The following is a 26463-nucleotide window of genomic DNA, read 5'->3' on the forward strand; positions in this document are numbered from 1 at the left end:
TTTTCAATAACTTGTGTGTGTAAATTAACAAATGGTTATTTTAAAGACACTCCTTTTAAAATAACTATTTGATTTCTTTGGTGATACTATTAGTGCCTCAGGAAGAAAGTGGTGTGACATACAGCTGATTACTGTGGTGCAGGACCTATGTTTAGCCCTTTAAATGACTCAAATCCGAGACCAAGCAGATAGAAATTGCTATCAACATAAAAGTGCTTAACGTATTTCATTTTAGATATTCCTATACTCTTATCATAGACATTTTTTTTTACATCCAGATGGAGTTATTTGTATTTATTCACACCAGTTTTTGCTATTATTTCATGTGTTTAAACTAGCACCAACTTTATCCACAATTCAAGAAAGTTACCATCATCATCCTATGGCATCAAGGCCCCTCGCTCTCAATGTATGGGATGTCATAGTACTTGATGTTATTGCCTGCCCACTGCTGCAAGGCATCACTCAAGATTTCCTGGGATAGGCGGTGTGCAAATTCGAAGACTACCATTTCGGGCCCTGGTGGTTCCTTCACTTCCTCTTCGACATTAACTGGAGAAGGCATCCTAGGTAGAAATCTCTCTTCAGACATAAAGCTTTCTTCACTTGCATGCCGCTTCTCACTCTCAAATGTGGTAGGAAATGGGAAAGTTTGCTTTGATTTCATGCAGCCCATGTTATGAAGAGCTTTGAGTGAAGAAAAGCAGTAGCAAAGACTACTTCAACAGCATCTTTGGAAAACACTGAGCTTGTCCACGTGATACTGACCAGTGCTTTTCCTTTCCAGGCACTTCAGAAATCAATGTTTCTTTTTACCAGTCTTCACCTGTAGTGTTTATCTGTGAAAAGAAAAGTTTCATTTTGATCAGGTAGCCTGTAGTAGCAATCCTCTTTACCACTTTGGTCACTTGTGAGGTAACAACAGCTTTATCTTATCAATAGAGAGAAAACCACTCAGTAAAACTGGCAATTTACAAAATAGGAAAATCTGTTTTTTATGAAACTAAAAACAGTTTAACTTTTGCTGCTTAGATTTATTTATGTACACCAGGATTCAGCAAACTCTAGCTTTTGGGTCAAATTCTAGCTGCCTATTTTTGTAAATTAAAGATTTTATTTATTTGACAGAGACAGAGGGAACACAAGCAGGGGGAGAGGGAGAAGCAGGCTTCCCGCTGAGCAGAGAGCCCAACATGGGGCTCGATCCCAGGACCCTGGGATCATGACCTGAGCCGAAGGCAGACGCTTAATGCCTGAGCCACCTAGGTGCCCCATAAATTAAGTTTATTAGAACACAGCTATGCTATTTGTGTGTGTGTGTGTGTGTGTGTGTGGGCTATGGCTACTTTCATGCTACCATGGCAGAGATGAGTGGTTTTGACAGAGACCATGTGGCCTGAAATTACTATCTGGCCCTTTATAGAAAATGTTTGCCAACCCCTGATCTGTACTGTTGAGGGAAATAAGCAAATAAAACATTTGTCCTGCCTCAAATCTCATGAGCCTACATATCTTGGACTCTTAGGGTCAGGCTCTGGCCCCTGGTTAGATGTTTACAATTAAAGAGACAGACTGACAGCCTTTAGGCAACACAAATTAGAGGTGGCAAAGCCACCTCTTTTTTCTTCTGAATTAGATGCTCCCTATGAAACTATATGAAAAGCTCAGATTAAAATAAGGTTAGAGGTTTCCTCCCTTAAATGTCTCTTGTCTGATGTGTGGTCAGTAAGTAGGCTGCAGTGCTCATGATGTACCTTCTAAGCTTCGCAACTGGATGCTGTCACTGAATGACCTTCTCTTAGGACTTAAGGGTAGCTAAATACAAAGCAACTTCACTGGAGGGAGTCCAGCCATAAAGCACAGGTGAAGTCTCTATAACACTATGATCCCAGATTATAGCATAGTTTTTGGACCAAAAAGTCATAGCTCTAGAAAAATTCATAAAATCAAACTCAGTTGACTTATTTCTGAAATTACTGATCTTAAGATAAAAATGAATTTAAATGCATGGTAGTTTTTAAGTAGTAAAAGTCCAGAAAAGGTGACCTTTGCCATTTGACAATATTTAGATTTCTATGAAGTCTACCCAATTTCTCCCATACTACCCCTAATAAGGATTATATGGTCGGGGAGTGGAGGAAATCTAGCCTTTTGCTTTTAATTACCCTTAGTTCCGTATGTCTTGCTAAAGATGTATTTCAAAAACGAAGATGTTTGGTTTACTAGACAACTCCTTGAAGACAGGAACTGCCCTGGTTGTATATCACCAACATGTTATCTATTTGTACATGAGGCATGGTTAAGGGAATTGTACATAGTTAGCCTGAAAATGATTATTCAATGAGTGTCAATAAAAGGCAATGAGTAGGCTACCTGGGTGGCTCAATTGGTTATGTGTCTGTCTGCCTTCCAGAGTCCTGGGATCAAGTCCCACATAGGGCTCCCTGCTTCATGGGAAGTCTGCTTTTCCCTCAGCCCTTCCCCCCCTACCCCCGACTCGTTTTTTCTCTCTCTCAAAATATTAAAAAAAAAAAAAAAAAAGGCAATGAGGAGAATCATCATAATCCGTTTTCTAGGATCTTTGGTTTTGCAAAAGCAGCTTTCAAAGTAGTGCCAGATTTACTGTCACCAAAAACTTTAAACCTGGACAAAATATATGTGAAAAACAGCACAGGACTGTGATCCTCAAGAGAAGGGAAACACAGAACGTTAAACTCCACAATTGAGCATCCTGCCTGGGAACATCTTCCAGCATTATCTCGGGGAACATCTTCCAGCATTATCTCGGGGAGAGTGGCAGCCCTGCTGAGTTGAAGACATTGGAATCCTGAAGGTAGGTGAAATTTCAAGAGGCAAGGGAGCTGTGGGGAAATGCAGAAATGGGGTCTCCCATTTGATAGGGTCTCATCAAGACCACCTGTCTGAGGACTTAAGATGTTTATGTACAGGAAAAGGATTTGTAAGACTTAGCATTGAACGATTATACCATAAGTTAGTGCTATGGAATCCTTGGAGTTCCAAGACCACCCTCCGTGGAGAAACCTCACAGAAACCTTAGGAGTCAGGTGTGAATCCTAGGGCAGGGGTTGGCAAACTTTCTTAAAGGGCTAGATAGCATAGAATTTAGGTATGTGAGCCATATGGTCTATGTCACAACTATGCAGTTCTGCTGTTATAGTGCAGAAGTAGCCATAGAGGGGCACCTGGGTGGCTCAGTCGGTTAAGTGTCTGACTCTTGATTTTGGCTAAGGTCATGATCTCAGGGTTGTGAGATCAAGCCCTGGGTTGGCTCCACACTGGGCATGGAGCCTGCTTAAGAGATTCTCTTTCTCCCTCTGCCCCTCCCCCTGCTTGTCCACACACACTCAAAAAAAAAAAAAAAGTGGGCAGTGGCTATGTTACAATAAAACTTCACAAAAACAGGCTAACCAGCCATAGACCATATTGGACTAAGTTCAAACAATACCATTTAAAAAGGAAGATGACATAATCCAGACTCCTTCAAGGGTATTATCCACAATATCTATCCTAGAATATAAAATTACTTGCTGTGCAAAGCAGGAAAGTGTGCCCCACGTCCAAGAAAAAAGTTATTAGAAATAGACTCCCAAATGACCCAGCATTTGGTAATTAACACAACTTACTTAATAGAACCGTAAAGCTGTTTATGTACATAAAGGAAGGGGCGCCTGGGTGGCTCAGTCATTAAGCGTCTGCCTTTGGCTCAGGTCACAGTCCCGGGGTCCTGAGATCGAACCCCGCATCGGGCTCCTTGCTTGGCAGGAAGCCTGCTTCTCCCTCTCCCACTCCCCCTGCTTGTGTTCTCTCTCTCACTGTGTCTCTGTCAAATAAAATCTTTAAAAAAAAAAAGGAAAAGTGATTGATAAAGACTGAAAAAGTAGAGAATCTCATCAGAGCAATGAAAATTGTAAAGAAAAAAGTAAACTCAAGAACTAAAATGAAAAACTCATTGGATGAGCTACTGGATACTTAAGGATTAATGAACTTGAATATACATCTATAGATCTGTCCAATCTGAAAAATGGGGGAAAAGATAAAGTATGTCTTAAAAACAATAAGGAGTTTGACACATTGAACCCATAGAACAGCAGGAAAGGAAGAATATAGGAAGAAAAAAGCAAATGGGACAATTAGAAAACAGTGAAGTGGCTGGCTTAAACCCTTACATATAAAAAATTTGGAAGGAAATGGACTAAAATTTTCAGCTTAAAAGGCAGGCTAGCTAAAAAGTAAGATTCATGCCACACAAACATAGTCAACAGATCTTTGACAAAGGAGCAAAGGTAATACAGTGAAGCAAAGATAGTCTTTTCAGCATGTGCTGGAACAACCATATAGCCACATGTTAAAAAAAAAAAAAATCTAGACACAGACCTTCTATCCTTCACAAAAATTAACTCAAAATGGATCACAGACCTAAGTGTAAAACATGAAATTATAAGACTCCTAGAAGATAGCATTTAGGAGTTACAGATAAATCTAGATGACCTTGGGTTTGGCCATCACCTTTGAGATACAACACCAAAGGCATGATCCGTGAAATAAATAATTGAGAATTTGAACTTCATCATGTTAAAAACTTCTGCTCTGTGGAAGACACTGTCAAGACAACGAGAAGCCACAGACTTGGAGAAAATATTTGCAAAACTATATCTGATAAAGGATTATCTATAATGTACAAAGAACTTTTTTTTTTTTTTAAAGATTTTATTCATTAATTTGACAGAGAGAGAGAACAAGTAGGCAGGGAGAGGGAGAAGCAGGCTCCCCGCTGAGCAGGGAGCCAGATGCGGGGCTCGATCCCAGGACCCTGGGATCATGACCTGAGCCGAAGGCAGCGGCTTAACCGACTGAGCCACCCAGGCACTCCAATGTACAAAGAACTTTTAAAACTCAACAAGTAAACAACCTGATTTAAAAATGGGCAGCAGATCTGAATAGATACCTCATGAAAGAAGACCTACAGATGGCAAATAAGCATATGAAAAGATGTTCAACATTCTACCTTAGGGAACTGCAAATTAAAACAGAGAACACTTGGTGAAAATCCAAACACTGATGACATCAAATGCTGACAAGGATGGGGAACAACAGGAACTCATTCATTGCTGGTGAGAATGCAAAACAGGGGCGCCTGGGTGGCTCAGTTGGTTAAGCGTCTGCCTTCGGCTCAGGTCATGATCCTGGAGTCCCGGGATGGAGTCCCACATCGGGCTCCCCGCTCAGCGGGGGGTCTGCTTCTCCCTCTGACCCTCTTCCCTCTCGTGCTCTCTATCTCTCATTCTCTCTCTCAAATAAATAAAATCTTTAAAAAAAAAAAAAAAAGAATGCAAAACAGTACAGCCACTTTGGAAGACAGGGTGGCAGTTTCTTACAAAACTAAACCTAAAAAACAAAAAAACTACCGAAATGAACTGAAAAATTGTGTCCACACAAAACTCAACATATGGATGTTCATAGTAGTTTTGTTCTTAATTGCCAAAAGTTGGAAGCATCCAAAATGCTCTTCAGGTGAATGGATAAACAGTGATATATCCAGACAATGGAATATGATTAAGTGCTAAAAAGAAGTGAGTTATCAAGCCATAGAAAGAAAAGAAGGAACCTTAAATGCTTATTACTAAGTTAAAGAAGCCAGTCTTTCCAACTATCTAATATTCTGGAAAGGGTAAAACAATAGTGATGGTTAAAAAATCCAGTGGTTGTTGCCAGGGGTTAGAGAGGAGGGAGGGTTGAATAGCGGGAACATAGAGCATATGTAGGGCAGTGAACTACTCCGTATGATACTAAAATGGTGGATACATACCATTATACATTTGTCAAAATCCATAGAATGTACAACAAAGAGTGAACCCTAATGTAACTATGGGCTTTGTGTAATGATGGTATGTTAATGTAACAAGTGTACCACTCTGGAGTGGGATATTGATAGTAGGTGAGGCTCTATGTTCGGGTGCAGGGGCTATCTTTACTGCCTGCTCAATTTTGCTGTGACCCTAAAACTGCTGTAAAAAATAAAGTCTTTTTTAAAAATCCAACTATATGCTACCTACGAGAGAGGTACTTTAAATATAAAGGTTGCAAGCAAGAGGGTTAGAACGGATACACCAAGCAAATAGGAAGCATAAAAAAATCCTGCTGACCTTCAGACAAAGTAGACTTCAAGACCAGGGGGATTACCAGATATAAAGAGGGATACTGTGTCAATGAGGAAGACATGACAATCATAAATGTATATGTAACTATTAACAGAGTTCAAAAATATATGAAGGAAAAGCTGACAGAACTAAAGGGAGAAATGAACATTGCTCTCTCAGTAACTGATAGAATATCCAAAGGAAAAAATAAGGAATTCAAGTTTTGAACACTACGATTCAACTTGAGCTGACATTTATAAAAGGCTATACCCAACAGCTGTAGGATACATATTCTTAAAATAGACTACATGGTGGTCTCAAAAGATTTCAAAAGCTTGAAACCTTAAAGTGTATTTTCCAAACACTAGATTTAAATTAGAAATAAATGGCAATAAAAAATCCAGAAAACCCCCAAATACCTGGGCACAGAAGAAATCATAAGGAAATTAAAATGTTTTCAACTAAATAGAAAGCATAAAATACCAAAATTTTTTTTTCATAACATACCAAAATTTTTTAAATGCACCACGAAAACTTAGAGGGAAATTAATGATTTAAATGCTTGTAGCAAAAAAGGTTTAGTTTAAATCAGTGATCTAAGCTTTTACAAAAAGAAGCTAGAAAAAGAAAAACCCAAAGTAAGTAGAAGGAAATGATAAGAGCAGAAATCAATGAAGCAAAAAGGGCAAACAATAGAGAAAAGTAATGGAACCAATGCTGGTTTTTAAAAAAGATTTAGTAAAATAAGTCTCTAGTCTGATCAAGAAAAATGACAGGACACACATTGCCAAGATGTATGTAAGAAGAGAGACATTAATACAGATGCTATATACATTACCAGACCAACAAGGGAATATTATGAACTTTATATCAATACCAAATGACCAAAACTAGCATAAGAGAAAATAGTCTGATAGCTCTTTATCAATTAAAGAAATTGGATTTGTAACTTAAATCTTTACAAAAAAAAAAAACCTCCAGGCCTAAATGACTAGCTAGAGCTCTAAATTCTTTCAAATACTCCAGGAAAAAATACCAATCTTACTCAAGCTCTTCAGAAAACAGAGAAAACACTTCTAAATTGTAGCTAAAGGGAGTGGAGTGAGGAGAGGGATATATAACTTTACCCAAAAGAACTAGATTAAAGAGTGTTGTAAGGGATGGAGTATTACTAGTTTGAGCACATCTCTCAAGTGTCTATAGGACCTCAAAGTACCTAGACAGTAAGATATTTATGTCATAACTTTCAGCTTGTTTAGCTGTAGTGCTTCTATCAAGGATAGAAGACTACTGTTCCATAGTTGCTTATCACTTCAATTTACTAATTATGTTTACCATCTCCTTCTTCCCGACTAATAGATGAAATAGCAAACAGGTGTTATTTCCCCTTGCAGAGGAAACAGAGAGGTTACATGGCAAGTAATCATGGAACTTCCATCCCTAATTCAAGCTCTTCTTGGAGTAACAGTTGCTCCAGCAATACCTTATCCAATCATAGCTTATGTTTTTAAGTATTAAACATCCTCTTGAATTTATAGAACTTCACTGAATTGAATTATATTCAAAACTTGAATTACAGAACTAGTTTTGAAGTTGATTCTTGCCAATAAAGACCAACATGGTTCCTTTCCAGGATCTTGTTACTTTGCTCATTGCCCCAGTCCTTGGCCTGGTCTCCATCAGTAGGGACATTATGGCCCAGAGCTTCCCAGTCTTCTAAACAGACCACCACCATAGGACTAGCTGTCAACTCTGGCCTTCAGGTCTTGTCTTGGGTAAAATGACATTGATATATTCATGTCATTAGGTAATCAGCCGATCCAATAACTAATGGAATTGCTCATCACATCCTCAGAGAAGATGCAGTTGCCCTGATAGAATGGGTTTGGTAAACTGCACCACACTTTGCTTAATCAGATTTTAGTTCTGCAGTTTCTATCCCACAGAAGTCTCTTGAGGTTTATCATGAATAAGGAAGTGTGATCCTTAAAGGAAAGTCAGCCAAAACCAAAAAGTTTATGCTACTACTGTTTATAGTAGCTATTCAAATACTTGATGGACATCTTAAAAAGCAATTACAATTAAAGAATAAGCTTTGTATAATTTTAATCTCTAATAAGTTAGTTGATTCACAACAAAGAAAGAAAATTTCAACAGTGTTAGTTATTAATACAAGTCAGTAGTTTAGCAGATCATCCAATTAGCTTTCTTAGGATAACATATGGGATCAGCTGTCCTAAGTTAATTTTAAGGCTATGTTACTCATTTGTCAGGTTAGGAAGTTACTACGGCTAACAGTTGAAGGCATAATACAATAAATGCTGGATATTAGCCAAGAAAAGTATTTTAGCTCTTGTCATTTTAACTGGCTGGCTACAGAAATATAAAATGTCTTAAAAATACAATTTTCAAAATTGAGCCCAGAAATAAACCCATACTATATGGCCAATTAATCTTTGACAAAGGAGGCAAGAATATACAATGGGGAAACTGAACAGCTACATGCAAAAGAATGAAAGTGGACCACTTTCTCACACCCATATACAGAAATAAACTCAAAATAGACTAAAAACCTAAAACTCCTAGAAGAAAACATAGGCAGTAATCTTAAAAAAAAAAAAAAAAAAAAATTTTTTTTTTTTTTTGAGAGAGGAGCAGGGAGGGGCAGAGGGAGAGGGAGAGTGAGTCTGAAGACTCTGTGCTGAGCACAGAGCCCAATGTAGGGCTTGATTGGACACTTAACCACTGCACCACCCAGGCGTCCTGGCAGTAATCTCTTTGACATCAGCTATAGAAACATTTTTTTTAGATGGGTTTCCAGAGACAAGAAAAACAAAAGCAAAAGTAAACTATTGGGACTATATCAGAATAAAAAGCTTTTGCACAGCAAAGGAAATCATCAACAAAATGCAAAGGCAACCTACTGAATGGAAGAAGATTTTGCAAATGATATATCTGAAAAGGGGTTAACAACCAAAATATATAAAGAACTTCTATGACCCAACACAATCTGATTAAAAAACCTGAATAGACATTTTTCCAAAGAAGACACACATGGCCAACAGACACATGAAAAGATCCTCAACATCATTAATCATCAAGGAAATGCAAATCAAAACCACAATAAGATATTCACCATATACCTGTCAGAATGGCTAGAATCAAAAAATAAGTGTCGATGACGATGTGGAGAAAAAGGAACCCCTGTGCACCGTTGGGAATGCAAACTGGTGCAGCCACCGTGGAAAACAACATGGCAGTTCCTAAAAAAGTTAGAAATACCACAAGATCCAGTAATTCCACGACTGGGTATTTACCAAAAGAATACAAAAACGCTAATTCGAAAAGATATATGCACCCCTATGTTATTACAGTATTATTTACAATAGCCAAGATACGGAAGCAACCCAAGTCTATCAACAGATGAATGGGTAAAGAAGATGTGATTTATGTTTACACACACACACACACACACGCAGGAATACTATTCAGCCATACAGAGAAATGAGATCTTGGCATCTGCAACAACATGGATGGACCTAAAGGATATAATGTTAAGTGAAATAAGAGTAGGACAGTACCATATGATGTCACTTATATGTGGAACCTAAAAACAAATGAACAAAGAAACAAACAAAAAACAGACCCTTAAATACAAAGAACAAATTGGTGGTTGCCAGAGGGGAAGTGAGGGGGAGGATGGGTGAAATAAGGGCATTAAAAGGTACAAACTCCCAGTAATAAATAAGTCATGGAGATGAAAAGTACAGCACAGGGAATATAGTCATTAATACAACAGCACTGTGTGGTGATAGTAACTACACTTATAATGGTAAGGACTGAGTGATGTATAGAATTGTTGAATGTTGTACAGCTGAAACTAATATAACATTGTATGTTAATCATACTTCAATAAAAATATTGAAAATCTTCTTTTATACTTTAGTTTATAATCTTAAGATACACAGAGTGGGGCGCCTGGGTGGCTCAGTCAGTTAAGTGTCTGCCTTTGGCTTGGGTCATGATCTCAGGGTCCTGAGATCGAATCTGCCTTGGACTCCCTGCTCAGCGAGGAGTCTGCTTCTCCCTCTCTCTCTGCCCCTCTCCCTGCTTGCGCGTGTGCACGCGCGCACGCACACACACACACTCTCTCTCTCTCTCCCCCCCCAAATAAAAAAAAATCTAAAAAAAAAAAAAAGATACACAAAGAGCTGTCAATAAGGGACGCCTGGGTGGCTCAGTCTGTTAAGCATCTGACTCTTGATTTCTGCTTAGGCTATGATCTCAGGGTCATAAGATCCAGCCCCACGTCCTTGCTCAGTGTGGAGCCTGCTTGAGATTCTCTCTCCCTCTGCCTCTCCCCCAGCTTGTGCACACGCTCTCTAAATACATAAAATCTTAAAAAAAAAAAAAAAAAAAATTGTCAGTGAGAACATTCCTTAACCATCCAGCCAGTCTTTAATGAGTCTCTATTATGTGTTCAGGACCAATGTCTATAAGTGATTTCAAACTTACTGAACAAAACAGAGAGTAAGAACAAGATGGCAACTTACTCAGGCTCTAAGTAGTATAGATTTCCAGAGAAGGTCCTTAATTTATCTTTGCCTTAATAGGTGATGTGGCCTTTTTTTGTTCATGCCACTGGCAGCTAAATAAAATATGAGAATGCCTTTCCTCCCACCACACCCTCCCCTTTACCCCCCAAATCCCAACACACACACACACACACACACACACACACACACACACACACACACGCATACATAAACGAAAGCTCTTTTTACTTCTTTCCCTCAATGTTACTTAGGAGCCTCAAAGCACTAAGTATATAGAGTGAGTCAGGCCATAGCTCCGGCACTTCCCTTAGGAATAGGTCTGGCAGCTACTGGGTCTTCTATTGGATCCTTCAAACAGAAGATTTAAATTACTGCAGCCCATCATTCTGTGTCGTTCACTTTAGAGGGGTGCTCCATCCTGAATGCAATGTCATCAAATTGAGCCTGGTGAGTAAGCTCCTTGGGAATATGCCAGGGAAGGTGTCAAAAAAAGTCATAACGTGAATATGAGTTAGGCCCTAACATAAAGCTCTAGCCAAAAACTAAGTAACTTCTAAAATATGCTCTGGAAATGAACAGGCCTCTAAGTCCCTGAAAGTCCATCGTAAATACTAGATTAACAGAAATGGTTATTACTGTTATCCTGCTTTATATCATATTCTGAGCCTCTAAGCAGATTTTTAAGATGTTTTATATCTCAAGTTATGATTTTAAAATGAGCCCTAGCCTTGAATTAATGCAAATCTCTATATAATTAAAAAAATAGACTTTAAAAAGAAGTCTTATGCATATATATATACTATTTTTCAAATTTCAATGTAGGTGCAATTAATAAATGCTAATTAATTAAAAATATAAGAATTCATTAAAAAATAATGGAGTTCCTAATAACATTTGTCATTATTTGTTCTCTAGTAACGGGTACTAAGAGTATATTTTCTTTCCTGTAAGGAGTCCATGAAAATTGGACTTTGAGCAGAGATCTTTGTCCTGGTAATACTGAGAATCACTGACTTAAACTTTAAATTCATAACAGGATCAAATGATACCAGTTAAATTGGCAAACAGAAATAAACTCTACTACTCACATGAAGAAGTAAAAGCTGGAAAATACAGTAAATATGATTTTGGCCAGTTTGAAGATTGCCTAAAGAGCACTACTGTATGGTCTTTGGAAACTGACTAGCTGGTGTCATCCTCAGGCACGCAGAACATACGCAGCGTGCAGCTCCTCACCGGCAGGGTGGTCTCAGGAGGACTCTTCACGAGGTCACATTTAGGGGCAAATTTTCTCAATGGAGAGGCAGGGAAAACAATACTGTTAAGTGAAAGGATGATGTTTGAGATTCTAATAAACCTGAGTAGAGCTGTGTGGTAGGACTTCATCTGTGAACTGAGATCTACCCCAGAATTCATCATAAAAATTGAGCTTCTATATGTAAACCATCTAGAGTTGCCTTGGAACATGCAAGGTGTTCAGTGTTATTTCCTTTCCTTCTTTCTCTTAGATTGTTGCCTAAAACTAATAGCATCAGATTATTTTCAATGTTTTAGTTACTATACTTTATAATTAAGGAAAGAGAATATAATCTAAGAATGCTGATAGTGATTTTGAATCACTACAATCACATGATAGATGTAAGGCACATATCAATGCTTCATCTCATTTACCAAGTCCTGCAGGTGGAGAAGAGAAAGAGGCATTTCTCCTGGCTGTCTGAGCTTTACTCTGGGTGCATGTCTGGCTTCACCTAACCAACCCTACTTATGGCTAGGAATATTGAACTTCACTTTGCAGTAATTCTTCCAGTACTATAAGTCTGAATCCTTGCAGGAAAATGGAGAGTAGCTTCTGACCAATTAGTTGAGAAAAAACTAGTTGAAGAAAAAAATGTGATCTAGATCACCACTAAGAATGTAAAACATATAAACTTTATATTCTATACACATTTCTTAGTCATGTCATGCCCTCGCTAAATGACACAGCTGCACTTGTGATGCATGAATTAAGCTCTGTAAAATTCTGAAGCCAGTTCCTTGAGCCACTGTTGGTAAATGGAGGGGGGGGGGGGGGGTATGAAGAACCAGGTAACAATGTCAAAATATGGTCTTTGGTTTGTTACAGCTGGACTATTCTTTAGATCCTGTAGCTGAAACTAGGAATCTGAGCTTGAATCAGAACATGAAACCAAAAATGAATGTTCAGTCCTAAACTCACTGCAGTCTGAAAATCATGATCCAATCATCCTTATATGCTAAGCCAATTATTCCGTAGACTCCTACCTCGCATTTGTAAAATGCTTTCTTTTTTAAAAGGGCTTTCTTATCATCTCCCCTCTTCTCCCTAGTATTACTACACACAGATTTCTTCTTTTTAAAGCTTAGCCTTTCCTGAGTGTCCATCTCAAGTACACTTTCTGTATAAAGACCATCTTACTACCTAATATTACTCTGTCATGCTCTTGGGTTTCCATGATATATTTATCTCCATCACTGTACTTTCCCATTCTGCCTTATTTACAAGTCTGTGCCCATACCAGATGGACTCTTGAAGGCAGGAACATGGCCACAGCACTTAAATGCTTTCTAAAAGGAGACAGGTAATAAGTCATTGTTATTCATCTTTGCATCTCACTTCTATATGCATAGCATAACGAAGGGCCTCAGTAAATGTTAATTGATTTAAATAATTTAACTCTAGATGTTTGAAAGAAATTCCTATAGAGGCCTACCTCAGAGGTACTGCGGGTTCAGTTCCAGACCACTGTTAAAGCAAATATCATAGTAAAGCAAGTGCAAAGAATGTTTTGGTTTCCCAGTACATGTAAGTTATGTTTACAGTATAATACAGTCTACTAAGTGTGCAATTGCTTTATGTCTAAAAAAACCCCCAAAAAACCAATGTACATAACTTAAATAAAAAATACTTTGTTAAAAACTGCTAACCACCATCTGAGCTTTCAGCAGGTTGTAATCACTGAGCACAGATCACCATAACCAATAATAATGAAAAGTTTGAAATATTGTGAGAATTACCAAAATGTGACACAGAGACATGAAGTGAACAAATGCTGTTGGAAAGATGGTGCAGATAGACTAGCTCAACACAGGGTTGCCACAAACCTTCAATTTGTAAAAAAGGCAGTATCTACAAAATGTAATAAAGCAAAGCACAATAAAACAAGGTATGCCTGTACTCCTATAAAAAGAGCAACAGAATACATGTAACTGTAAGTTACAAATGATAACCAAGTATCTGGAGCTTTTCAGAGTAAATTATCAATCTATCTTTTTTTAAAATTATTTTATTTTAGATCATAGGGGAGGGGCAAAAGGAGAGAGGGGGGAGGGAGGAAGAGAGAGGCAGACTCCCTGCTGAGCAGAGAACCTCATGCAGGGCCCCATCCCAAGACCCTAAGATCACCCCTGAGCCAAAATCAAGATCTGGACACTCAACTGAGTGAACCACCAGGCATCCCTATCTATCTCTGTTTCTGTTGAGCAGATCACATTTCCAATTTTCCCTTTACTCTTTTATGCAACAGAAAGGAATTATTTTTCCACATTTTACAAAGTACACTGATGTAGAACTGTATGTAAGCAAGTTAAATATCTTGCCTGGGGAAGCATGTGGCCTTGATGAGAACGCAGGAGAAAAAACTGCACTGCCTGTTCTGGAACTCAAATCTTTTGAATATGGCTTCAGGGATCTCACTGCTGTATCACACTGCCTTTCAGATTTCATGGTCTGTGCTAAATCAGATAAACTGTGTATTTATGGAACAATTTATTTTACAAACCCATTCTTCAAAAGAATGGTCTTAAAGGGGATAGGTTACAATGAACACTCTCAAACACAGATAGTGTAAACCGGTTCAATAGAAGCATAACAATTCATGATAGAAGCTCTAACCCAAATATCCCACTTTCAGAAATCTAAAAGAAATGATCAAAGTTGCCAACCAAAATTTATATATAAAATTTTTCATGGTAGTCTTTTTATAATTAGAATTGAAAATAACCTACATGTACAATGATATGAGATTTGTTTTCATAGGTCTATGTCCTGGAATATTAGGTAACTATTAAATAACTGTGGTAGATAGCCTCCAAAATGGCCCCCAGTAATCTCTGCCTCCTGGAATTCCTATCCTTTGTTTAATTCCCTATCTTCTTAGGACTAATGATTCACTTCTAACACTAGAGTATAGCAAAAGTGATGTGAGGAGGGCCATATCTCCTCACACATTTGTGAGGAGATATGGTCATTTCCAAGATTAAATTTCAAAGAGACCATGGCTTCTGTCTTGCACTCCTTCTCTTACTCTGATAGAAGTCAACTTCTCTGTTGTGAGAAGCCCTATGGAGAGGCCCATGAAGCAAGGAAATGAGGGAAATCTCTGTACAGCAGTGTGTGTAGAACTGGACTGTTCGCCAATTAAGCCTTCAGATAAGATCACAGACCCAATTGACTACTGTGAGAGGCTCTGAGGGAGAGGCACTCAGTTAAGTTGCACCCAAATTCCAGATCCACAGAGACTGTGAAATTAATGTTTGTTATTTTAAGCCACCTAGTTTTAGGGTAGTCCATAATAAATAGATGATAACTTCTGGAGCACCCGGGTGGCTCAGTCAGTTAAGCGTCTGACTCTTGATTTCAGCTCAGGTCATGATCTCAAGGTTGTGAGATTGAGCCCCAACATCGGGCTCTGCACTAGGTATGGAGCCTGCTTAATATTCTCTCTCTCATTCTTCCTCTGCTGTACCCTGCCTCAGATAAATAAATACTTTTTAAAAGAATACTTAGTAACGTGAGGATACACTCATATGTTAAGCTTTTAAATTACTAGTCAAATGGCTTATTTATGGCAAAACAAAAAACTTAGACTTCTAATAACAAAAATACTGTTTAAAAACATGTATTTTGTACTCACATATTTGTTATTTGAACTAGTAATTTCCTACATTTCCATTCACTGCAAATATTTTCAAAACTGTTATAAAGCCTATCTTATAATCTCATATAATTTGTAAGTATAATTATTAGCTAAAAAAAGACACCAAACATGGAAAATACTATATTCTGCCTCCCAAAATACGGTAGAAAACTTTACAAAGATTAGAAGACTTATCCAAGTCTTCAGAATTGACAATTTTTTTTAAAGATTTTATTTATTTATTTGACAGACAGAGACATAGAGAGAGAGGGAACACAATCAGGGGGAGTGGGAGAGGGAGAATCAGGCTTCCTGCAGAGCAGGGAGCCTGATGTGGGGCTCGATCCCAGGACCCTGCAACCATGACCTGAGCCGAAGGCAGACGCTTAATGACTGAGCCACCCAGGCACCCCAGAATTGATAATTTTTAAAGGCAGAAAAACATACATGTATGATTCTAATTTTTTTTAAATTTATATGCTTTTAAAAAATAGAGTTAAATATAGGAAAACATCAACAGAGTTGATCTTTGGATGGTGGGATATACATAATTTAAATTTCCTCTTAATGCTTTTCTCTCCCAATTTTTTTCAAATACACATATTATTTTTATCAGAAATGTCTTTTTAAAAAATCAAACTTTTAATTTGATGTAATACATTTAAGCTGCTTCAAACCCAGATTTAACACTAATATGAGATTCACCACTTTGTGAAGAAAGAACAGCACTGGACCCACCAATCCAAGTGGTAGTACTTAATTAGCAAGTAAAAATAGTCAATAGGACTATAATACATCTAAATTAAAAAAAAAAAAAAAAGAAGCCACCAAGCTAAGTCAAAATGAGAGGGTTAAACGACTGCAAAATTGGTCAGAACCAAGCACACGTTTGTGAGGAGATATGGTAGATGCCTTCCATGGCACTGGTTCCAAAAGATCAAGGTTTACAAATTAGAATATTAAAAAGCTGAGCAACCCCTGTATCTCCCATAAATTCAATATTTATCATCTGTGGTTTACGTAAATATTCCTGAATCTTACATTCTACCCTACCTATATGAACTTTGGGGGGCAGCACAGTTCTATGTGCAGTGTAAAGTGTGCCTTTTATTAATCCAAACACTATATGTACATGAGGAAGGGAAAAGTTGTTTGAGATTTTAGGGTTGGTAAAATTATTTTTTTGTGAAACTATTCCTCATTTCTTCAGTGCAGACTGGTAGTTCATCCAAGATCCTGACCAAGTTTCTTAAAAAACAAAACAAAACAAAACAAAAACACCTTGAGGCTTTCAGGGGAGATGACAGAGTAGGAGGATCCTAAGCTCACCTCATCCCATGGATACACCTAAATAACACCCACATCAGTAAAAGTAATCCCCCCCCCCCCCAAAAAAAAAAAAAAGACCCAAAGACTGGCAGAACAGACTCTTCACAAATACACATAGAGAAGAGGCCACATCAAAAATGGTTGACAGGGTAGAGATACGGTCAGGAACCAGACTGACCCACGAGATTGTCCACAGGAGAGAGGGACATCACTCCAGGCATGGAGAGGGAAGAGGAGAAGACCCCGCCCCAGGCATCTGAGGCATGGGGGCCCACACTGGGGAGACAAATCCCCACAATATTTCACTTTAAAAACCAGAGTGGCATAACTTCGCAAGTTCTTACAATCAGTGAGGCTTAACACCTAGAACTTTAAAAATCAGCTGGCTTGGCTCTGGGAGACCCAGAAGGATATAGGACACTGAGTCCTTACCCTTAAAGAGACAGCACCACAAACAGCCTTGACACACAGCACAGAAGCAGCAGTTTGAAAAACGCCTCAAATATATAGGAAGGAGATTTATTTACTAATCTCAGAACATGTGCTGGAGGGGCAGGGATCTTTAGGAGACTTCTCTAGGGACAGAAGAGCTGGCAGGCACCATTTTCCTCCCCTGTCCCCCAGATACACAGCCACCTGTGGGAACCAACAGGTTCTAACCTAGCTCTAACCTAGCTTCCTAATAGCATGCCCCAATCCTGCATTCTTCTGCAGTCCCACCCTCTTCAGCCCATTCTCCACAGGAGTTCTGCAGAGGGGCTCAGGTCTTCTCCCACAGCAGACCAGTATAAACCTTGCTAACACCACCCACCCCACTGTATACTCCTATGGACCTGTCCCACCCAACCTGCCCTGGACAGGAGTCCATCTAAAGCAGAGCCCAAGCATGGCATTGTGCAAGCAGCCCCAACAGGGGCCAGTGCCACTCCAAAGTGACTTATGCCCTGGGGAGAAGAGAAGATAACCACACACACCAGTCCAACTGGGGCACCAGCAGTGGGCTGGGGGCAGATGGCTGGTCTGACTTCAGGCCCCACCTACCAACAAAAACCCTGCAGTTTGGTGCTGCTGCAGTCCTGGCAAATGCCTGATCTGACCCAACTCAAGTTCAAGGTGGCCCCAGACTGGCCCACTAATAACAGAGGGACCAAGCCCTGCGCACAAGAGGCAAAGAGAGCCATTGTGGATGACTGCACTGAAGGCAAATGTGGCTCAGCCACAATAGTAGGGTGCATGTGACACACATAGGAGACACCTCTGAAGTGCCAGGTTCGGGTGAAGAGGGGACACTGCACTGCAGGACACTACAGGACCTCTTCTTCATAAGGCCAGTACTTTCATGATCAGGAGACATAGCTGACTTTTCTAACACACAAAAACAGACATAGAGAATTAGAAGAAAAATGATACAGAGGAATAGGTCTCAGATGAAAGAAGACAAAATCACACCAAGACAGCTAAATGAAATGGAAATAAGTAATATGCCTGATATTCTTTATCTATTAAAGTAATGGTCATAAAGATACTCATTGGACTTGAGAAAAGAGAGGAAGATTTCAGTGAGATCTACAACAGAAAGCATAAAAAAGAATGAATAGAGATGAAGAACTCATTAACTGAAATTAAAAATACACTAGTAGGAATAAATAGTAGACTGGGGGAAGCAGAGGAATCGATCAGTGACCTGGAGGACAGAATAATGGAAAACAATCAAGCTGAACAGGAGAGAGAAAGAAGAAAAGTAAGAATAGATTAAAGGAACTTAGCAACACCATCAAGTGTAACAACATTTGCATCATAGGGATTCCAGAAGGAGAAGACAGAAAAGGAGGCAGAAAATTTATTTGAAGAAATAATAGCTGAAGACTTCCTGAATCTGGGGAAGGAAACAGAAATCCAGATCCAGGAGGCACAGAGAGCGCCCAACAAAAATCAACCCAAGGGGATCCACACCAAGACACATAGCAGTTAAAATGGCAAAAAGTAGTGATAAAGAGAGAATTTTAAAAGCAACAAGAGAAAAGAAAACAGTTGCATATAAGGGCAACCCCATAAGGCTATCTGTTGATTTTTTAGCAGAAACTTTACAGGCCAGAAGGGAGTGGCATGATATATTCCAAGTGCTAAAAGGAAAAAAACCCTGCAGCCAAGAATACTCTATCCAGCAAGGCTATCTATCATTCAGAATAGAAGGAGTTTCCCAGACAAACAAAAGTTAAAGGAATTCATGACCACTAAACCAGCCCTACAAGAAATGTTAAAGGGGACTGAGTGGAAAGGAAAGACCATAAGTAGGAATAAGAAAAGTAGGAAGCACAAAAGCAATAAAATTAAGTATATCTATTAAAAATCAGTCAAGGGAATCACAAAATAAAAGGTTATAAAGTATGACGCCATATACCTAAAATGTGGTAGGTGGGGGAAGAACTAAAGAATGGGTTCAGACTTAAGCAACCATCAACTTAGTATAGGCTACTATAAGCATAAGATGTTATATATAAACTGAATGGTAACCACAAATCAAGAACAAGTCATAAATATGCAAAACATAAAGAGAAAGGAATCTAAGTGTATCACTAAAGAAAGCCAACTAATCATGGTAGAAGAAAGCAAGGGAACAGAAGAACTACAAACACAACCATAAAACAAGTAACAAAATGGCAATAAGTACATACTTATCAATAATTACTTTGGAACAGTTAGTCTATTTACATCTAATCAAAAGACATAGGGTGACAGATGGATAAAAAAACAAGACCCATCCATATGCTGCCTACAGGAGACTCATTTCAGATCTAAAGACACATGCAGATTGAAAGTGAAGGGCTGGAAAAGCATTTATCATGAAAATGGATGTGAAAAGAAAGCCCGATAGCAATACTTGTATAGGTCAAAACAGACTTTAAAACAAAGACTGTAATTAGAGACAAAGCAGGACACTATATAATCATAACGAGAATAATCCAACATGAAGATGTAACAATTGTAAATATCTATGCACCCAACACTGGAGCACCCAAATATATAAAGCAGCTATTACCAAACATAAAGTAATCAATAGTAACAGAATAATAGTAGGGGACTTTCACACCCCACTTACATCAATGGATAGATCATCCAAACAGAAAGTCAACAAGGAAACAGTGGCTTTGAATGACACATTGGACCAGATGGATCTAACCGAACATTCCATCCTAAAACAGAATACACATTCTTATCAAGTGCACATGGAACATTCTCCAAAATAAGTGATATATTAGGCCATAAAACACGTCTTAACAAACTCAAAAGGATCAGTCATACCATGCATCTTTTCTGACCACAATGCTATGACATTAGAAATCAACCACAAGAAAAAAATCTGGAAAGAGCACAAATACATGGAAGTTAAATAACATGCTACTAAACAATGAATAGGTCAAAGAGGAAATAAAAAAAAAATATGGAGACAAACGAGAATGAAAATACAACAGTCCAAAATCTTTGAGATACAGCACAAGCTGTTCTAAGAGGTAAGTTTATAGCAATACAGGCCTACCCCAAGAAGCAAGAGAAATCTCAAGTGAACAACCGGCCTTTACACCTAAAGGAGCTAGGAAAAGAAGAACAAACAAAACTCAAAACCAGTAGAAGGAAGGAAATTGTAAAGATTAGAACAGAAATAAATGAGATAGAAACTAAAAACCAAACCAAACCAAAACTCAATAGAACAGATCAATGAAACCAGGAGCTGTTTCTTTGAAAGGAACAACAGAATTGATAAACCTTCAGCCAAACTCATGAGACAGAGAATGAGAGAGGACTCAAACAAAATCAGAAATGAAAGAGGAATTGCAGGGTGGTTCAATATTCACAAGTCAATCAACATCAGTAAGACAAAGAGTAAAAACCATATGATGATTTCAATTGATGCAAAAAAAGCATTTGACAAAGGACAACATCCATTCATGATAAAAACTCTTAATAAAATAGTTTAGAGAGAACATACCTCAACATATTAAAGAACTTACATGAAAGCTCACAGCTAACAGTATACTCAATGGTGAAAAACAGAACTTTCCCCCTAAGGTCAGGAACAAGACAAGGAAGTCCACTCTCACCACTTTTATTCAACATATTACTGGAAATCCTAGCCACAGCAATCAGACAACAGAAAGGAATAAAAGGCATCCAAATTGGTAAGGAAGAGGTAAACTTCAACTATTTGCTGTTGACATGATAGTGTACATAAAAAACCCTAAGAGGGCACCTGCGTGACTCAGTCCATTAAGCATTGGCCTTCAGCTCAGGTCATGATCTCAGAGTTCTGGGATCAAGCCCCGCATCGAGATCTCTGATCGGCGGGGAGTTTGCTTCTTCCTCACCCTCTGCTCCTCCCTGCCGTTCATGCACTCTCTCTCTCTCACACACAAATAAATAAAATTAAGAAAAAACCCCTAAAGACTCCACCAAAAAACTATTAGAACTGATAAATGAATTCAGTGGGGTTGCAGGGTACAAAATCGACATACAGAAATCCATTGCATTTCTATACACTAATAATGAAGCAGTAGCAGGAAGAGAAATGAAGAAAACAATCCCATTTATAATTCCATCAAAAATAATAAAATACCTAGAAATAAACTTAACCAAAGAGGTGAAAGACCTGTACTCTGAAAACTATAAAACCCTAATGAAAGAAATTGAAGATGATACAAATGGAAAGACATTCCATGCTCATGGATTGGAAGAACAAATCATGTTAAAACATCTATACTACCCACAGCAATCTACAGATTTAATGTAATTCCCATCAAAATACCAACAGCATTTTTCACAGAACTAGAACAATCCTAAAATTTGTATGGAATCACAAAAGGCTCCAAGTAAGAACAGCAATCTTGAAAATGAAAAACGAAACTGGAGGTATCACAAGCCCAGATTTCAAGTTATACTACAAAGCTGTAGTAATCAAAACAGTATGGTACTGGCACAAAAACAGACACATAGATCATAGGACAATAGAAAACCCAGAAATAAACCCAGAAGTATGGTCAATTCATCTTTGACAAAGGAGGCAAAAATATTCAAAGAGAAAAAGACAGTCTCCTCAACAATGGGTACTGGGAACACTGGACAAGTACAAGCAAAAGAATGAAATTGGACCACTTTCTTACACTACACACAAAAATAAACTCAAAATGGATTAAGGATCTAAATGTGAGACCTGAAACCATAAAAATCCTAGAAAAGAGCACAGGTAGTAATTTGTAATTTGTCGGACATTGGCTGAATCATCGGTCATCACTAATCATCAGAGAAATGCAAATCAAAACTACAATGAGATATCACTTCACCCCCATCAGAATGGCTAAAATTAAAAACACAAGAAACAACAAAGTGTTGGCGAGGATGTGGAGTAAAAGGAACCCCTGTGCACCGCTGGTGGGAATGCAAACTGATGTAGCCACCATAGAGGTTCTTCAGTATGGAGGTTCCTTAAAAAATTAAAAATAGAACTACCATATGATCCAGTAATTTCACCACTGGGTATTTACCCAAAGAATACTAAAACACTAATTTGTAAAGATATATGCATTCCTATGTTTATTGCAGCATTTTTATAATTAGCTAAATTGTGGAATCAACCTAAGTGTCCATCAATAGATGATGGATAAAGGAGATGTGGTGTATATATGTACAATGGAGTATTACCCCACCATAAAGAGGAATGGAATCTCCATTTGCAACAACATAGATGGATGTAGAGAGTATAATGCTGAGATAAAGCATTCAGGGAAAGACAAATAACTAACATGATTTCACCTATATGGTATTTAAGAAACAAAACAAAGAAAAAAAGAGACAAAAACCCAGACTTTTAATTATAGAGAATTAATGGTTATCAGAGGTGAGGTAGAAGGGATGGGTAAAATAGGTAAGGGTATTAAGAGTATATGTATCATGATGAGCACTGAGTGATGTATAAAATTGGTTAGGAAAAACAGAAAGCATTATAGAAATGCAGCAGCTATTCTGCTACTATTAATATAAGATCATTATTGAATTGATAATGAGGTAAGAGGAAGGAAGAAAAAATTGAAAAGGAAGGAGAAGCTGGCATTTGAGTGGATTGTTTTGGATAACTCATGCTCCCATGTTATGAACAGCTTTCCCAATTCCATTCACAAAAGTCTAACCCACAAGAAACACACGAGATTCCCCAATCTCTAAATCTTCCTCAAAGGTGGAAGCCAAATACTCCAAAAACAATCCTAAAAATGTCAATCCTTGTGTAATTCTATTATAATATAAATGCATCTTTCCACTGGGATGAATGGTATATTTGTCCCTCTCACACGCCTATGAATTCATGGAAGGTAGAAACTCTGCCTTACTCAAGCCTGAACTTTAATAAGTAGTTTCTAATCAAAGTTGACCCAAAATACCTAAATCTTAGTCATTTTAATGGATCAAATTATCTTAACTGACATTTTTGAGTCATTAAATTTTATTTACCTCAAATGCCATTAAGGAATTTGAAGGTCAGAGTTTACCATCCCCAAATATGCCACAATGGTATAAGGGTTGTTTTGAGCCAAAGGCAATTAGCTCTCTACTCTGTTTTTGTAAAAAAAGAAAAAAAAAAAAAAAAAAGTCCCCTTTGTAAAGCTGTCTCTACCTCCTTTACAAGGAGAACTTCTCCAGAGACAATTCTTATCACCTGAGACCTTTTATCTGCTTAACAAACCTTATGAAACAATCCTTATTTATCATACATTTCCTAGTCACTTTCCATAATTTACCTCCAACCCAGGAGCCCCAAACCCCTTTTCATTTGTCTAGCCTCTTTTCCACAATTTATCACCCTTTCTTAAGATGATATATGTCTCCAATTCTGTTTCCCTGAAGCACATTTCTTTGTGACTCCCATAGGTACATGGGTAATCATTTTTTTTTTTTTTTCTGTTAATCTATCATCAGTTTGATTTGCAGACCCAGCCAATGAACCCAAAAGGGTAGAGGAAGAGTTTTTCTCCTTCTCTACAGATTCAAGATTAGTCTTTATGTTACATAGTGAAACCAAATATTTTAGAACAAATAGGAGGCATAAATAATAAATTAAGTGTATTAAGTGCTATCACTGAATTAAATTCCAAACAGTAGTATATGTACTTCTGAATGCTTAAAAGAACTCATTCTTATGTGGAGACATAGGAAAACACAGAGTCCAATCCATTCAGACTCTAGGTCAAAAGATCATGAATTCAGAAAGTTTTGCTCTTTAAAGTTTCATCATTCTTTCATGATACATATACCACACTCCTAAGGAGTCATTATAGAGTTCCTATTTTCTGTAGCTGATGGTACACTATTTCAGGGTGGGGTTGGGGATGAGGTGGGGGCAGAGGTACATCTAATTTAAACATTCTTAAGAGCCCTCTTTTTACCTATTGGATTTCTCACTAATCCCAGGAAATTTTCCCTCCTATCAAGTTATTCTCCTTACTGTACAGACCCATGCTCATTTTCTCCCTCTAGTTTCCCTTATGTTGCAGCGCACCACCTCTCCCTTATCTCCACCCAACACTGCCTCTTCCCTGCTTAAATTAAATCTGTACTATCTTCATGGCTAGGGAAGCCCCATCTCCCTTGTGCAGACTTCCTGGAACTCCTCCAACCCTTACTCAGAATTCTCTTTTTGAACTGATGTCCAGTTCAATGGTCTAATTTTTAAGTGCTGTCTCCCCAAATGAGATTAAATATTCCTCAAAGGCAGTAGTCATTTCTCCTTTTGTTATTTTGCACAGAACAGTTCTTACGTGAGGCACTTAATAAATGCTAATTAAAGCTTGGTTATTTATTAAATATCCATGTGCTTCAAAGTGTGTTAGATTTTGGGAATAAAACTGAACTCTACAGAGTTCTATTTCTTTCAGGGCGCTTAAAAACAAAGTCCACAAACTCATGATAGTGTTGGGCTAGTGTTTTGCTTGGCCAGTGCAATGTTTAAACTGTTCTGAATTAGAATAGTTCTACGCGGGGCATTCAGTCCCCAGTTCACAGGGCTCTGTCACTCCCTTGTGTCTAGCACCTAGCCAGCTTCCCTAAGTTACGTTACCTTAAGCCCTTTGTGAAACATCTGAAAGGGAGCAGAACACAGGGCCCCAAATTAGGCCACTTTTCTTGTAGATTATTTTGAGCTGTAGGCAATCAAGACCCAGCAGATTCAAGAAACACTTTGACCTCTCCTTTAACTACTCAAAAGAATTGAGATGGGAGCCTGGTTTAAGAGAGCTATTACCAGAGATAACTTTTATCTGAGTGACCTATCTATATGGCAGATAAACATCTAATTGCCAAATATCTGCTCTTCTTATCATCCTGTCAATTACCCTCCTTTCCTTTAACCTCAGGCCCCTACCCCATTCCTTAGCTCAGGATGGCACATAAGCTTCAATTGCCCAACCTATTATTGGGTCTCATACTCTTACGGGGCTCCTGTACAGTTGTAATTAAATTTGTTTTTCTCCCGTTAATCTGTCTTATATCAATTTATCAGCCAAAGAACCTAGAAGGTTGGAGGAAAAAATGTTCCTAACACATCCTTAATTTCACGACTCTTAATTTATAAGCAATAAATTAAGTCTTAAAGTACAGGATCGTCCTATATCAGACTCTGACTTCTAGGTCACTATACTACTTACTTTATATTATCTCATTTAATCCTCACGATAATTCTATAGGTAGCTAAAGTATATAATCATTCCCATTTTACAGACAAGGTAGCTGAAGCTCAGGGCTCTGAAAGGCTATCGGTAAGGGGGACAAGAGTCTTAACTCTGTACCACTTTAGACTTTTCATTTCTTAACTATTTTTTGGTCATAGACTCTTTTCAAATGGATGAAAGTTTTAGATCCTCTCTGCTGAAAAATTTTCCATATAATTTCCCATGTTGGAGGACTACTGGCAAAAGCAAGACTAGAGCTATTTATGACTGTCCAAATTTTCAACATTATAATTTCAACATGATTGGTTATATTTCTCCACCACTGAACTGCTGCATGCTGTTCATAAGTACACTCACGATGGGAGACAGGATCCAGTTAAAAAAAAAAATTCCCAAATCCAAGGGCAGATGGTATATTAATTAGAAAAAAAAGCAACAGAACTTCTCAGCAACTATTTTGCTTTCTTAAAAGCAAATGATTTTATGCAGGAAAGGACAGAAGAAACCTCATTAAGAGAGAACCAAGGTACAAGCAGAAGAGGTCACTTTATAAAGAATTCAGGTCTTCAAATTCTAGTGAATTATATTCCAGGGAGAGCCTGCAGATGTAAGCACAGAAATATTTTGACAAGTTTTGGAAAACATGAAGGAGGAGGGACATCTCATGAAGCTGGAGATTCAAACACTCTTTTTCCCCAATTTTTCAAAATCCAAAACAGAAGGAAATTAGAATTCCTAAGTATTACAACCCAGTTAGTTTAATACTAATTTC

General features: G+C 38.1%; 1 protein-coding gene across 2 annotated transcripts in view; it reads right to left on the reverse strand.

Annotated features, from left to right (window-relative positions):
• Window positions 1–364: 364 nt before the first annotated feature.
• Window positions 365–26463, reverse strand: part of CUNH2orf88 (chromosome unknown C2orf88 homolog) — a 28859-nt gene continuing 2760 nt past the window's right edge. For both annotated transcript variants that reach the window (XM_032406183.1, XM_032406191.1), the window contains exon 2: window positions 365–839. In XM_032406183.1, the coding sequence (XP_032262074.1) occupies window positions 389–676 (288 nt within the window). In that variant the 5' untranslated portion in view covers window positions 677–839 and the 3' untranslated portion in view covers window positions 365–388. The remainder of the gene's footprint in view (window positions 840–26463) is intronic.

The sequence above is a fragment of the Phoca vitulina genome, unplaced genomic scaffold (genome assembly GCF_004348235.1).
Source record: "Phoca vitulina isolate PV1807 unplaced genomic scaffold, GSC_HSeal_1.0 scaffold1, whole genome shotgun sequence".
Classification (NCBI taxonomy): domain Eukaryota; kingdom Metazoa; phylum Chordata; class Mammalia; order Carnivora; family Phocidae; genus Phoca; species Phoca vitulina.